This window comes from Procambarus clarkii, chromosome 85 (genome assembly GCF_040958095.1).
Source record: "Procambarus clarkii isolate CNS0578487 chromosome 85, FALCON_Pclarkii_2.0, whole genome shotgun sequence".
NCBI lineage: Eukaryota > Metazoa > Arthropoda > Malacostraca > Decapoda > Cambaridae > Procambarus > Procambarus clarkii.
Window position 1 is genome coordinate 15,324,990 of NC_091234.1, and position 15,859 is coordinate 15,340,848.

General features: G+C 43.1%; 1 protein-coding gene across 9 annotated transcripts in view; it reads right to left on the bottom strand.

Moving 5' to 3' along the window:
* Positions 1 to 15,859, bottom strand: part of LOC123746729 (putative neural-cadherin 2) — a 256,472-nt gene that overhangs the window by 132,184 nt on the left and 108,429 nt on the right. Inside the window, exons 1-2 of one of the 9 annotated variants that reach the window (XM_045728467.2) lie at positions 10,346 to 10,470; positions 7,834 to 8,686 (exon numbers count right to left, since the gene is read on the bottom strand). The exons of 6 other annotated variants lie outside the window; for them this stretch is intronic. In XM_045728467.2, coding sequence (XP_045584423.2) covers positions 7,834 to 7,882 — 49 coding nt within the window. In that variant the 5' untranslated portion in view covers positions 7,883 to 8,686; positions 10,346 to 10,470. Of the gene's footprint in view, positions 1 to 7,833; positions 8,687 to 10,345; positions 10,471 to 15,859 lie in introns of those variants that run through there. 2 more of the 9 variants (XM_069316741.1, XM_069316740.1) reach the window with 2 other exon arrangements.

Here is a 15,859-nt window from a genome sequence, read left to right on the forward strand (position 1 = left end):
ATGCGGGTTGCCGACGGCAATAAACCAGGCTTTACCTACTTTAACTTTCAATAACTTGTGTGTTTTACTGCATAAATTACGCGGGAAGCATCTTACCCGCCGGCCCACGGACACATGTATGGCCTCCGCCGCCCACGCTCCAGTCTTAATACACACCCACAATGCATTCACGAATTTGAGTGTCGCTGACAGATTGTTTTGAGCGTATAATCTGATTATATGATTATATAATCATATAATCATGGCGGTCCTGTACCTGGGCAGGTCAGTGGGAAATGGTTTGTTCACTTCACTGAAACATTGTGTGTGTTTGGTCGACGAAAGAATTCAATTCTAATGTGGAAAACAATATTTTACAAGTGGAGACTATCATCAATGTGGCAATTGATGGCCAAAAGCATCAACTACTCAGTCTTTATTGGCTAAACTGAGATTTATAAACTTTTGGGCGAAAAAAAATTTTCTTCACGTTCTTGGCTCTCCTGTGAATTATTGGTAACATATGGAGGTATAACACACACACACACACACACACACACACACACACACACACACACACACACACACACACACACACACACACACACACACACACACAGTCAGAGAGAGAGAGACCTGGGGGTTGATGTCAGGCCAGACCTGTCCCCTTGAAGCTCATATGAAGAAGATAACATCAGCAGCATATGCCAGGTTGGCCAACATAAGAACAGCCTTTAGAAACTTGGGTAAGGAATCTTTCAGAACATTATATACCACATATGTCAGACCAATCCTGGAGTATGCAGCACCAGCATGGGAATAGTAAGTACAGAAGTACACACACACCACACACAACCACCACTAGTCACAGCACCATCACTAGTGTCACCACTACCACCACTATTACCACCATCTCCACCAATCATAATACTGCAACCACAAACAGTCATGACTGATAAAGATTAAGCCACCCAAAAGGTGGCACGGGCATGAATAGCCCGTAAGTGGTGGCCCTTTTGAGCCATTACCAGTATCAATAGATGATACTGGAGATCTGTGGAGGCGCGACTGCACCCTGCGTGACGGGAGATGTCTCCTGTGGACCCCCACACAGCACCATAGCCACCATTTATACCCCCCCAACACCCCCCCCCCCCTCCTTCCTAACACCCCCCACCAACAGTGTCAGCGCCACTGTTACCAGGCAAACTCCCCCTCTTCACTTACTGCTCACGCGATGAAGAAAGAATGTATGCAAATTAGGGGGCCACGTGTCCTTAAATATAATTATTAACACCCGGCAGGTTGGTCTGGGGCCTCAGCCAACCACCTTAAATATCGTCTCCTAATTACCGCGATGTAAACAATCAGTTTAGTGTTAAAAATTTTAATATTAATGTGAGCGGATGTGATGACTTACAGTGTATGTTCAGGAGGTGACTGAGCAGCAGTCTGTATAGCCGCTAGTGTCCTTGTAAGTCAGAGGAGCAGACAATTATACAGTTTTAACTTCCACAGTTTATCTATCCACGTCCTAGAAACATCATTTACAAGTGCAAGAAAGTTTAATTATTGATTCCTAGACACCAGTGAGGAAAGGATCCTCTCGTGTTCCCAAGAGCCTTGATTAAGGCCGCAATTTGGCCCTCCTGTAATCTGCTTGTAATAATACTGAGAACATTATTGTTAATTAACCAGCGGTAGGTAAGAAACAGTTCTGCCTGAACCGGTGCAGTGCTCCGTGAACCAGTACAGTTCTCCATGAACCAGTACAGTTCTCCATGAACCAGTACAGTTCTCCATGAACCAGTACAGTTCTCCATGAACCAGTACAGTTCTCCATGAACCAGTACAGTTCTCCATGAACCAGTACAGTTCTCCATGAACCAGTACAGTTCTCCATGAACCAGTACAGTTCTCCATGAACCAGTACAGTTCTGTATGAACCAGTACAGTTCTGTATGAACCAGTCGAGGCTGCAGGAACAGCATTCATATAACATGATGCCAGTCTAAAATTATTTTCATATACATTGACTATTAGTAAATTTATTAATGCTATGACGAGTTTAACCTTGAATAGTCTTGTAATCTCAACTATCCAGCCCCCAGAAGGCCATCAGTGACAGAGGACAGGGGCCAGATTCACGAAATCTCTTACGCAAGCACTTACGAACCTGTACATCTTTCCTCAATCTTTGCCGACTTTGTTTACAATTATTAAACAGTTAATGAGCCCCGAAGCACCAGGAGGCTGTTTATAACAATAACAACAGTTGATTGGCAAGTTTTCATGCTTGTAAACTGTTTAATAAATGTAACCAAAGCCGTCAAAGATTGAGAAAAGATGTACAGGTTCGTAAGTGCTTGAGTAAGTACTTTCGTGAATCTGGCCCCAGGTCTCCAACTGGTGGAATATAACAAGTGGAGTCCCCCAAAGACAGGTCCTGTGACCCCTACTGTTTACAGGACCTAATGATCTGATTGTTGTTAACGATCAACTCCAAGGAGGTGACCTCGTACGTGTGAATGTCTGCAGACAATGAGGAATATAAAGACAGAGGAAGACTGCACAATGTTACATAAAGAACTTCACAAAGCTATGAGTTGGCAAAGAAATGGTTGCTGGAGTCCAATCTTAGTACGTGTAAGGTAATGGAGATGAGAGGAAGGCGGCCAGATTGTGTATATACTATAAATGAAAGGCAAATACAGTAAAATTAATTCAGATTATTCAGGCACTAACACTAGAGGCACACGCAGGCAGGTTATCTTGAGAGAATTTCGGGGCTTTAGTGTCCCCGCGGCCCGGTCCTCGACCAGGCCTCCACCCCCAGGAAGCAGCCCGTGACAGCTGACTAACACCAAGGTAACTATTTTACTGCTAGGTAACAAGGGCATAGGGTGAAAGAAACTCTGCCTATTGATTCTTGCCGGCGCGAGGGATCGAACCCGGGACCACAGGATCAGAAGTACAGCGTGCTGTCCGCTCGGCCGACCGGCTCCCTTTTTTGAGGTTGCCACTCCTCATAACGCTGGCAAACGTTAGAACAACGTTTTGACACCTAAACCAGGACGTTTTTAAGACCATCTACACATATATCAGACCAAAGCTGGAATATGCAGCACCGGTCTGGACCCCATACCTTGTGATGCATAAAACTGAAATGTAAAAATTGCAGATTTTTACAACTAGATTAGTGCTAGAAAGTTAAGCTATAAGGATAGGCTAAATGAACTGGACCTCACAAGCTAGGAGGATAGAAGAAATAGTGGAGATATGATCACAATATACAAGATACATAAATAGACAGGGTGAACATGAACAGCCTTTAAGTTGAGAGAAAACAGGACAAGCGAACACAAGTTAAAACTGGAAGAAGTTAAATAAAATAAATTAAATACTTATAGCTTGTATGAATGGTCAGTAAGTGCAATGAACCGAGAGAAGAAATTGTGGGAGACTAAAGACAGGTTCAGCAAGTCCACCAGGGCCGTGACGAGGATTCGAACCTGCGTCCGAGAGCATCCCAGACGCTGCCTTAATCGCCTGAGCTACGACAGGGTAAAACCTCCGACGCAGGTTCGAATCCTCGTCACGGCCCTTGTGGATTTGTTCATTTAATCCATCACGCAATTGTGATTTCTGTGTGTAACAGGTTCAACAAAATGTTGGTTAGAATAGTTAAGCTATAAAATAACAGGATCGACAGGATCTTTGACGTCAAGATCATGGTAATCTCTGATGGCATTACATGCTTGTATGACTGCAGCTTATGAGCATCTCTGATGCTAACATTATGAGCATCTCTGATGCCAGCATCACCCCCCCCCCCCGTCTCTGACGTCACCACCATTAAATTAAAGACCGAAGAAAAAGTGCTGGGATATACATTTTAATTAAACCACATTTGCATAATCGAAGTTCTATTTAAACTTTTTGGAATAACTTCAGAAGGAAGAAATTTAACCCGAGATTAATATAAGCGAATTTATGAGTGTAGCTAAATGATATGTTAAATTTTATTTCTTTTAAGGCTTTCCATATGCTGTGCAGACGAGTAATCACAATAACGGGGCTGAAATGTTGAGCAGACCACACACTAGAAGGTGAAGGGACGACAATGTTTCGGTTCGTCCTGGACCATTCACAATCGACTTGAGAATGGTCCAGGACGGACCGAAACGTCGTCGTCCCTTCACCTTTCTAGTGTGTGGTCTGGTCAACAACTTTCCATGTGCTGTTATATGTGAATTTTATTAATGCTTGGCAGACAATTTTTTTATGGCGTTCTCTCTCACACTGGGAGCCGGTCGGCCGAGCGGACAACACGCTGGACTTGTGATCCTGTGGTCCTGGGTTCGATCCCGGGCGCCGGCGAGAAACAATGAGCAGAGTTTCTTTCATCCTATGCCCCTGTTACCTAGCAGTAAAATAGGTACCTGGGTGTTAGTCAGCTGTCACGGGCTGCTTCCTGGGGGTGGAGGCCTGGTCGAGGACCGGGCCGCGGGGACACTAAAGCCCCGAAATCTCAAGATAACCAAGAGATGTTTTGCAAACAATTTTTTTTTTATGGAGTTCTCTCTCACACTCTTATTCTCTCTCTCTCTCTCTCCCCTGATCATTGCTCTATTGTCTTTCACAGAAACAAACGTATAAAATATGGGTTATACGAAACAGGATACAAAGCACGAACAAAGGATTAAGGATAAACTGAGCAGACAAAGGAGACAAAGGAGAGAGACAGAAGGGGAGATAGATAGGAATTATAAGGTAACTGAGAGAGACTATATGGCTGGGAATGAATACAGCTGCGTACATGACCTCTGTAAAAAGGAAGAGATTCAGAGAGTGACAGAGGACTTGTTGGATCTGGAAGTGTCACAAGACGGTGTACATAAGGTGTTGCGAGCATATTAGAGCGTTACAGGTTATCTTGAGATGATTTCGGGGCTTTAGTGTCCCCGCGGCCCGGTCCTCGACCAGGCCTCCACCCCCAGGAAGATGCCCGTGACAGCTGGCTGGCTAACTCCCAGGTACCTATTTTACTGCTAGGTAACAGGGCATCGGGGTGAAACTTTGCCCATTGTTTCTCGCCGGCGCCTGGGATCGAACCCGGGACCACAGGATCACAAGTCCAGCGTGCTGTCCGCTCGGCCTGCCGGCTCCCCAATATATCGAAAGGAGGAAATTTCACTGTCTACTAGTTCTTTTATAGGAGAAAAAATCCTGATTTTTATTTATTATGAAGAAATAACAAGGATTTTAAATCTAATTTTTTGTCAACTAGTTTACCTCGAGAAATAATTAATTTTCTTTCGCAAGTCCGCGAGTAAGAAATTCTTCTAATAATATTTAAGAGCCTAACTCACCTCAGGACGAACATGACCGACTAATTCTATTAAATAAAAAAATAAGGTAAAAACTATTTTGTGATCCCTTCACCGAACTCCTTAAAAAATCACTCAAAGAGGAAATGATTCGTATAATTGGATTAAAGTTGCAAATATCAAATATTTCCAGGGAGCCCGAGCGGACAGCACGCTGGACTTGTGATCCTGTGGTCCTGGGTTCGATCCCAGGCGCCAGGCGAGAAACAATGGGCAGAGTTTCTTTCACTCTATGCCCCTGTTACCTAGCAGTAAAATAGGTACCTGGGTGTTAGTCAGCTGTCACGAGCTGCTTCCTGGGGGTGGAGGCCTGGTCGAGGACCGGGCCGCGGGGACACTAAAGCCCCGAAATCATCTCAAGATAACCTCAAGAATCAAGATAACTATATGTTGAAAAATGTGGCTTTTCCCCTTGCCATCAAACCAATGATCGGACATTTCTCTCTAACTATCGATCCAGTTGAGAGTAACTTTTATAGAATGGCTAAAGTCATGAACGCAATTATTCGAGGCCATTTAATGTATTATTAAAACCACCTTTTAATTAAAGATTGATTGTACAATAAACTCTTGAACTATATGTTTAACACATCCCTAACCCTGTCCATAGAGGACAGAAAAAAATGTATATATGCTGGTTAGCATTGTAAATGTCTGGCCACGTCTGTGGTAGAAAATGATGAAAAAAAAATTAAAGATTATAACCATACTTATATAAGAATATCATCATATCATCAGCCATGTTATTGTGATTCATCGCCTGCAAACTCTAAATTTTTTTTTACATACAACAAATATGAGACCAGACTTTCCCTAACCTAACCTGACACTCCCAAGACCTAATACCCGGTATCGTTGGCCAAAGAATGTAACTCATCCTGTATAAATAAATACATGTGCAAACAAGCCTGAATGGTCCCCAGGACTATATACAACTGAAAACTCACTCCCCAGAATAAATACATATACGTGCTTTTCTAGGCCTAGGCATATTTAAGTGTTAACTTTTTTCCAGAGTCTATAAAAGTATAAAAATCATTTGATTGGTGGTCCATCACTACATACTGGTACTTTCCACCAAATACTATAAACAGTAATAGTGTCTGGGATGCTCCCGGACGCAGGTTCGAATCCTCGTCACGGCCCTTGTGGATTTGTTCAGTTACTATAAATATTATTTCAGAAGGATGGATCGAATTTACCACAACTCCAGACACTGGAATACGACATGCCGTTCTTGTACCTCACATTAGACAACCTGAAGGAGTTCAGTCAGCGTTGTGTAAAAATTTTAGATCATTTTAAAACCTTAAATTTAATCAGCACAACTTGTCTACGTGAACCTGAATTTTAATCAGTAAAATGTTAAATACTGACAAAAAGTTCAATATAAACATTCCCGATATAAATATACGGACAAACTATTCCACTAGAACGAAGAAAATAGTCTAAAATAGTGCAATACACTAGTTAGAATATTAAAATAGATAGACAAGTATCCCCATAAACGCACTTTACATTATATCACTATGGCCGTTTCTATTTTGGATATAATGGTAATGCTTCAATTTCATTGTAGCTTTTCGTAATTCCTTGAAATCTCGAGGTCATGATAACTGATAAGACAGACAGACAAGCAGGGTGCTTTAAGACACTATTCAGGGCCGTACTGTCTTTACCAAACATATAAACGTCTTTATCACTAAGAAAGAACTTAAACCTCCGCAAAATTTTCAATTCTAATAATAAAATTATACAGACTCTTAATTTGTTAAAAATGAGTTTAAGAGCATCAAGAGTTTTGATAAACAGCTAATTCTGTGCATTAGGAATTTGCCTCAAACAATAATATATTTATATTACTTAATTTACATTTTCTAGACAAACTAAATGTAAGGGAGGACATGACTAAAGTATACAAATAGAAAAACAAATATATGAATTTTTTGTGTAATGACATTTTCAAATAAAGTTAGATAAATATACACACATACCTAAAAGAATAGGGGTGGTAGGAGAAGAAAATATAAAAGTGTTCAGTGAGGATCCACAAGGTCTTCTGAGTACTCTCTATTTTCTTCTCCGAGGCTATGGGTCCCTACACTTGCACCAGAGGTGGTACCCCTCCAATATATGAAAGTATTGATATAATGATCAAATATAAAGGAGAGGAAATTAAAAATTGATTCAAATCCGATATTGAGCAAATGTTTTGTAAATACTTTTTTTGGTAACGCCGCTGTTGATCAATGAAACTGTTGGCAGAGTTAGTTGCTCATGTTAGACAAATACATGCACGGGTGTAGTTGGGTATACATGCAAATTAGTCCCGCATGGGTCAGTAGGCCTTCTGCAGTTTCCTGTAGGCTTATGTTATATATGGAGAGGAAGAATGAGAGCCTGAGAGCCTGGCTGATGGCCAGACACAGGATAAGAAACAAATGTGTCAAGATAGTCAACTCACCCATCCAGGTGCTGTTAGTGATAATCTGCAGAATCCTGGCGGGATCCATGGTGAGATGTGGCCGCTCCACTACCACACTCCCTGGGGCCACACTCCTGGGGCCACACTCCCTAGGGCCACACTCCCTGGGGCCACACTCCCTGGGGCCACACTCCCTGGGGCCACACTCCCTAGGGCCACACTCCCTGGGGCCACACTTCCTGGGGCCACACTCCCTGGGGCCACACTTCCTGGGGCCACACTCCCTGGGGCCACACTCCCTAGGGGCCACACTCCCTAGGGCCACACTCCCTGGGGCCACACCAGCGATCTGTGACCTCTTGATTCTTACTATAGTTAGGACGCAAACTGGTTTCAGCCTACTGCCGATTTTAAATGGGTTTACTTCGCTAAGTTTAATGTATCTTCCTATATTTCACTGATTTGGGTTTGGGCAGAAGCACAGAGGTTTGTCCTCGATGTTTGTCACTGTTTCAGCTGTGATATTGTACTGTAATGGCTTTGTTTATGTCTTCTCATTCTCACAGATTATTTTCATTTATTTCAAAGAACTTGGTCATCTGATTTACACATTTAAATCTGTTTTACAGTTCACTGACTTCGCTGGCGCCCCCTCGTTATGTCCTGGTTCACTCAGACTGGCTCACAGTTCACTGACTTCGCTGGCGCCCCCTCGTTATGTCCTGGTTCACTCAGACTGGCTCACAGTTCACTGACTTCGCTGGCGCCCCCTCGTTATGTCCTGGTTCACTCAGACTGGTTCACACCTCGTTAAGCCTCAGTTAACTCCTTTATTTGTCCTTCCAAGTCTTTTCAACGTTACTTTCACACCATTTTTTCAGATTGCATAATGCTGTTTCGCAAAAGAAAAGTATGAAATATTTTATAACTGGGATAAAATATTGACTTACAATAGGCATAAGTACAATGTTAACTCAGTATTAAACAACTGTACCAAGATATTTGACTTCGTTCTTGACTTCAAAGTTAAACATTCTCAGACTTCATCACTTTAAGACTCCTTCACTTACGGAAAAATGCAAAAACATTGTTAGCATTGAATAAATTCCATCACTTCAAGACTTTGAACAAAATATTAACAATGTTAATACAATGAACAAATCCACAAGGGCCGTGACGAGGATTCGAACCTGCGTCCGGGAGCATCCCAGACACTGCCTTAATCGACTGAGCTACAACTACGAACTACGACTGAGGTTCGAATCCTCGTATGGGAGCCGGTCGGCCGAGCGGACAGCACACGGGACTTGTGATCCTGGGTTCGATCCCAGGCGCCGGCGAGAAACAATGGGCAGAGTTTCTTTCACCCTATGCTGTTACCTAGCAGTAAAATAGGTATCTGGGTGTTAGTCAGCTGTCACGGGCTGCTTCCTGGGGGTGGAGGCCTGGTCGAGGACCGGGCCGCGGGGACACTAAAGCCCCGAAATCATCTCAAGATAACGGCCCTTGTGGATTTGTTCATTTGATGCATCACGTTAGTGTGATCTGTGTGTGTTAATAATACAAGTTTATTGGTTTCTTAATTTAAAAGTAAAGGTTTGTGAATAATTGAGTTCATAAAAATTTGAGATGCAAAATGTCTAAAAATCCACTTCTTGGATTCTCAATTGGATTTCATTCGAGAAAATCCGGGCGATTTCAGCGAGAAACTCCGTGTGCGGATACACCAGGATATTCCGAGCCGGATAACTGGAGGCAAGGCATGCATAGTGCTAGGATCCTGGCGCCAGATTCACGAAGCAGTTACGCAAGCACTTACGAACCTGTCTATCTTTTCTCAATCTTTGGCGGCTTTGTTTACAATTATTAAACAGTTAATGAGCTCCGAAGCACCAGGAGGCTGTTTATAACAATAACAACAATTGATTGGCAAGTTTTCATGCTTGTAAACTGTTTAATAAATGTAACCAAAGCCGTCAAGATTGAGGAAAGATGTACAGATTCGTAAGTACTTGTGTAACAGCTTCGTAAATCTGACCCCAGGTTCACTACCCCTATCACTCACCACAGATGGTCCACAAACAAAATATAACACGAACTCATTCAAAACAAACTAATTGTTTACAGTTAGTAAATGTACTGTTTATATATATATATATATATATATATATGCAAATATACTGTCACCTTAATTAAGGTATTTGAATTATCCCCGACAGACAGGTGTGTGTGTAAAAAAAAAAAAAAAAAAAAAAAAAAAAAAAAAAAAAAAAAAAAAAAAAAAAAAAAAAAAAAAAAAAAAAAAAAAAAAAATTGATGTAATTACAAGCAAACAAGATCAAAGTAAAAAAAAACCCCCTCCACCAGCAAAAAAAAAAAAAAAAAAAATTAATTTAATTAAACAAAATCTTTAACACCTCCAAAACGTCTATTTTGAACACGTAAAATAATAATAATAATAATAAAATCAACAAAACGCTTAAACAAAGTCAATAACTCGGACACCAAAATTACAAAAGCAGAGAACGATAAAAAACTATAATACACAAACCCACAAATTTCCCCAAACTGACGGAGCAGTTTACCGAGAGGAGACGCGGACATCCTCCCCAGACGAGCGCCTGAAGTCGACTAAATGATTCAGGGGAGTTTGGTGGGTATCTGACGTCACAAAAGATGGCCGCCTTACTCCAATCACCTGTCTCGGTAGTTACAAGGTTAAGCCAAGGCGGAGAAGGAAAGTTACACGTCAATGAACATATAATACAGTGAAAAAAATAACAGTATGATAGAGAATATGTACATAGTAACAGGTTATGAATCACAGAGTTGACGTAGAATTGACGATAGATTGCTAGGAGGGGGGGGGGGGCAAACCCCCCCTAGCAACACTATTGGATCGAATTCTCAGCTTGGAGTTCATCCCAATCCTCTCCTCTTATTATCCCTCCTCTCAATAACCCATTCTTTCTTCCATTCCTTTTCCCCCTGTCCCATCCCAAATCCTTATCCTGATCCCCTTCCAAGGGCTATATAGTCGTAATGGCTTGGCGCTTTCCCCCTGATAGTTCAATTCTTTCTATCCTACAATATTAGAACACAAGTGTTAAAGTCTGGACATTGACTATGTTATAGAAGAACATTTCATTGTTCGGACCTGAACATGTCTTGATTGCTCCAACAGTCTGTTTCCAGTCATTGTTCTGGTGCTGGTAAGGCGAATCAATTTTGCGTCATCTGAACAGATACGAAGTTACTGAGCAGTTCAGTGTTCGTCCTGATGCTACCATCAATGGTAAAGATCATCTCAAGATAACCTCAAGATAACCTCAAGATAACCATCAATGGTAAAGATGAGTGAGCCAGTTCTCGTGAGAGCCTGCTTGATGGGGTTCCGGGAGTTGTTCTACTCCCCAAGCTGTAAGTAGGTTCCATACCCAATGAGCTCGCGTCCAGAGCCTACACAGACATTGTGCCAGAGTCCATACGCTTATAAACTCTACTGCTGATATACGTCAACTGATGGACATATCTGAATATTCTTCAGTCGGTTGATAAATTAAGATATGGTTCAAAGAGTGCCTTGGAAATTAGCTTTCATATATAAATAATTTTTGCAAATTATTTTTATTTGCAGAAAAGTCTGTAAAATCATTTTGAGTGCCTTGGAAATTAGCTTTAATATATAAATAATTTTATTGCAAATCATTTTTATTTGCAGAAAAGTCTGCAAAAATCATTTTGCAGACATTTCTGGCAAATCACCAATAAACTACAAGTATTCTTTCTTCATCACAAACGAATCGAATCTCCATCACACGAACACCGTCTGCTAACCACATTCCGACCACCAGGAACACAGGAGCCGCAAGCTCGTTTCTTCATAAGCACTTCGTTAGCCAATTTTGTCTGCTAACGGGGCCTAATTTCGTTGCCGAGTCGAGAATTAAGGTCGGAAAGATGCAGCATAAAGTCCGAGGATGAAAAATAGTGCCAAGCGGCAACCTTGTTTGAGAGAAATTTCCTGTTGGTTCGCCATGAGGGATGGGACCAATTGCCTGTACCGCAGTTGACGAGCTAGACGGAAAATAGAATAGTTGATGAGAGAGAGAGAGAGAGAGAGGGACAAAGAGTGAGAGACAGAGAGACAGAGAGACAGAGACACTGAGAGACAGAGACAGAGACAGAGACAGAGACAGAGAGGGGCAGAGACAGAGAGAGGCAGAGACAGAGAGAGGCAGAGACAGAGAGAGGCAGAGACAGAGAGAGGCAGAGACAGAGAGGCAGAGACAGAGAGGCAGAGACAGAGAGGCAGAGACAGAGAGGCAGAGACAGACAGACAGAGACAGAGAGAGAAGCAGACAAATTAACAATCTAACAGACACAAACTTAGATAAAACAACACACACACACACACAGAAACAAACATAATCAGTATTGATATATTCCCAAACTCATCCAGTGGAGTTAGACAGGACTCCCCAGGGGGCCCAAACACCATCAGTTCCCTACGTAACGAAATTACCATCTGCTTTTCACTCTCCAAAAATCTAGAGTTTTTCGCAATAACGTGACTAATTGTGCTCATTACGACCCGTGACACTGGTACAGTAATTATCATTTAGACCAATTAAAGCCTTAATTTCTGAATTTATTAAATTTTGCTGTATTTTCTATATTTTGTATTGTATTTGTTACTTAATTAGGTATCGTCTAACTATCGTTTCTTCAGCATATTTGATACTTGTTCTTAAGATGAGTTATCGCTTGGACAAATCTACAAGGGCCGTGACGAGGATTCGAACCTACGTCCGGGAGCATCCCAGACGCTGCCTTAATCGACTGAGCTACGACATGGTCAAAAGAGTTGAAACCGAAGTTCTACTGAACTTACTGGATCCTGCAGCCTCTCCGAGGCACAAACCAGGATTTTACACAACTCCCCCCGAGCGGACAGCACACTGGACTTGTGATCCTGTGGTCCAGGGTTCGATCCCGGGCGCCGGCGAGAAACAATGGGCAGAGTTTCACCCTATGCCCCTGTTACCTAGCAGTAAAATAGGTACCTGGGTGTTAGTCAGCTGTCACGGGCTGCTTCCTGGGGGTGGAGGCCTGGTCGAGGACCGGGCCGCGGGGGACACTAAAGCCCCGAAATCATCTCAAGATAACCTCAAGATAGATCCCATCCAAGTGCTGTATAGTCGTAATGGCTTGGCGCTTTCACCCTGATAATTCTCTCCCCTTGCCTGAGATTGCCTATGTCATCTCTGGGTAACCCACTCCTGTCCTCTCCATGGCAACCCACTCTCATATTCTACAGCATTTTATAAAATTAATTAAATTTGTAAAATAAATAAAATAAAATAAATATTTGTATTGCTGTGAGCAATGTGAAGATGTGCACGTTAACGAGGGATAAAGAAAATCCTGAACTTTAATTAATAACTTCCTGTTAGCCTTCCAGCTAATATTCACTGAGTAAACATTAATATTATTTGCTCTATTTTTTCAGCTTTTCAATGTTTAATTGCCCTTCGAAGTCTTGAAATAGACTTTTGATATAGCAAGAGAGCCACTTACGACCAGACGTAGATAGCTACGTCTGGTCGTAGGGTTGATAGCTGGTATCATCATACCTGGTTGATACCTGCTTGATGGGGTTCTGGGAGTTGTTCTACTCCCCAAGTTCGGCCCGAGGCCAGGCTTGACTTGTGAGAGTTTGGTCCACCAGGCTGTTGCTTGGAGCGACCCGCAGGCCCCACATATACCTGGTTGATGGGGTTCTGGGAGTTCTTCTACTCCCCAAGCCCGGCCCGAGGCCAGGCTTGACTTGTGAGTTTGGTCCACCAGGCTGTTGCTTGGAGCGATCCGCAGGCCCCACATATACCTGGTTGATGGAGTTCTGGGAGTTCTTCTACTCCCAAGCCCGGCCCGAGGCCAGGCTTGACTTGACTTGACTTGTGAGAGTTTGGTCCACCAGGCTGTTGCTTGGAGCGATCCGCAGGCCCCACATATACCTGGTTGATGGAGTTCTGGGAGTTCTTCTACTCCCCAAGCCCGGCCCGAGGCCAGGCTTGACTTGACTTGACTTGTGAGAGTTTGGTCCACCAGGCTGTTGCTTGGAGCGACCCGCAGGCCCACATACCCACCACAGCCCGGTTGGTCCGGCACTCCTTGGAGAAAATGATCTAGTTTTCTCTCTAAGATGTCCACGGTTGTTCCGGCAGAATGAGTTCCATGAGAATTGTAATTGGGGCAATTATATGGTTAGATAAATAGATATGGCGGTAAGAAATGAGTGTTTGCATTTTTTTTAGGGATGAAGTCATATTACTTAATTCAAATCGAAAATGGAGGATGGTTTAGTCCCCTGCCAGAGGTAAGATTATTTGGAGCTCCTAGCTAGCTAGTTACACTATGTGTACATGTGGTGTAGTGTATTGTAAAGGTAGGATGTTGCATTTATAATATGATTTGAATAGTGGCAATTAAGTCCTGAATAAGGGGTTGGATTAATTGATGACTTCACGAACTGTTTACCAAACAAGGCGCCAAGGAGCACCGGGACCCCTCTTGCTTCATGCTTGGGACTTGACCCTCGACTATATCGAGTTAGTCCATCTGTTACTAGACAGCAGAACATTTTTATATAGAATTTTGGGCACGAATTTCCTGGGTCGGGACTAGCCTAACGCTCTCAGGGCGCAACCACTTGGGCTGGACGGTAGAGTGACTGTTTCGCTTCATGCAGGTCGGCGTTCAATCCCCGACCGTCCACAAGTGGTTGGGCACCATTCCTTCCCATCGTCCCATCCCAAAGCCTTATCCTTAGTTCTCAGTGGTCTTCCACTTTAGATTATTCTCCCATGTACACACTAGCCCTCACTTATAGCACTCGGTTACTTAGATCTCTTACTTCACCTCTCATCCTCAGCTCTCCGCCTCTTCTCCTCTACCGATCACAGCCTTCGAAGAGCTCCTCTACTCACAGCCTTCGAAGTGCTCTTCTTCTCTCGGCCTTCGAAGTGCTCTTCTTCTCTCGGCCTTCGAAGTGCTCTTCATCTGACAGTCTTCGAAGTGCTCTTCATCTGACAGTCTTCGAAGTGCTCTTCATCTGACAGCCTTCGAAGTGCTCTTCATCTAACAGCCTTCGAAGTGCTCTTCATCTAACAGCCTTCGAAGTGCTCTTCATCTAACAGCCTTCGAAGTGCTCTTCATCTAACAGCCTTCGAAGTGCTCTTCATCTGACACATACCCATAAAGGATAAAGGTTTTCATCCATACCTCCTCCTTCAAAAGCTTTTTTTTTTAGCATGTTTCATATAAAACTTTTCCTGACGTTCTCCTCCTCAAAAGAACGTCCTCCCCACGTTCCTCCAAGACTCTCCGAGCCAGCGAAAGACTCTGCAAACTTCCTGTAGGAGTTCTTCCTCAAGCGGCGCCCTTCAAACTTGCAGGCTACCGACACGCGGGCGATATATGACATTCACAACGGGAAAGCCAAGTGGCCCAAGCGGTTGGGCCACTTGTGCCAACCATTTTCTGATTGTGCCGATCTCAATGCAGTCTTGAGTGTGTGTGAGTGTGTGTGTGTGTACTCAGCTAGTTGTGTTTGCGGGGGTTGAGCTCTGGCTCTTTGGTCCCGCCTTTCAACGGTCAATTAACTGGTGTACCAGATTCCTGAGCCTACTGGGCTCTATCAAATCCACCTTTGAAACTGTGTGTGTGTGTGTGTGTGTGTGTGTGTGTGTGTGTGTGTGTGTGTGTGTGTGTGTGTGTGTGTGTGTGTGTGTGTGTGTGTGTGTGTGTATACCCCTCTTGGTATCTGTACCGAATTACATCCCGTTCTTTAATTGGTTTAATCGGCCCATTTATGAGCTTTGAGGTTACTGCTAATCTCCAGAATATTGCCAGCGACCAGAATATTAAAGCCGTTCAGAGTAATGTCCGCGTCCAGAATACCGAGAGAGAGTTGAGTTTTGACGGCTTCCCGAGTATTACCTCCGTCCAGAGTATTCTTAGGGTCCAGAGTATTACTAGTAAATTGTTTCTCCTGTAGAGATAT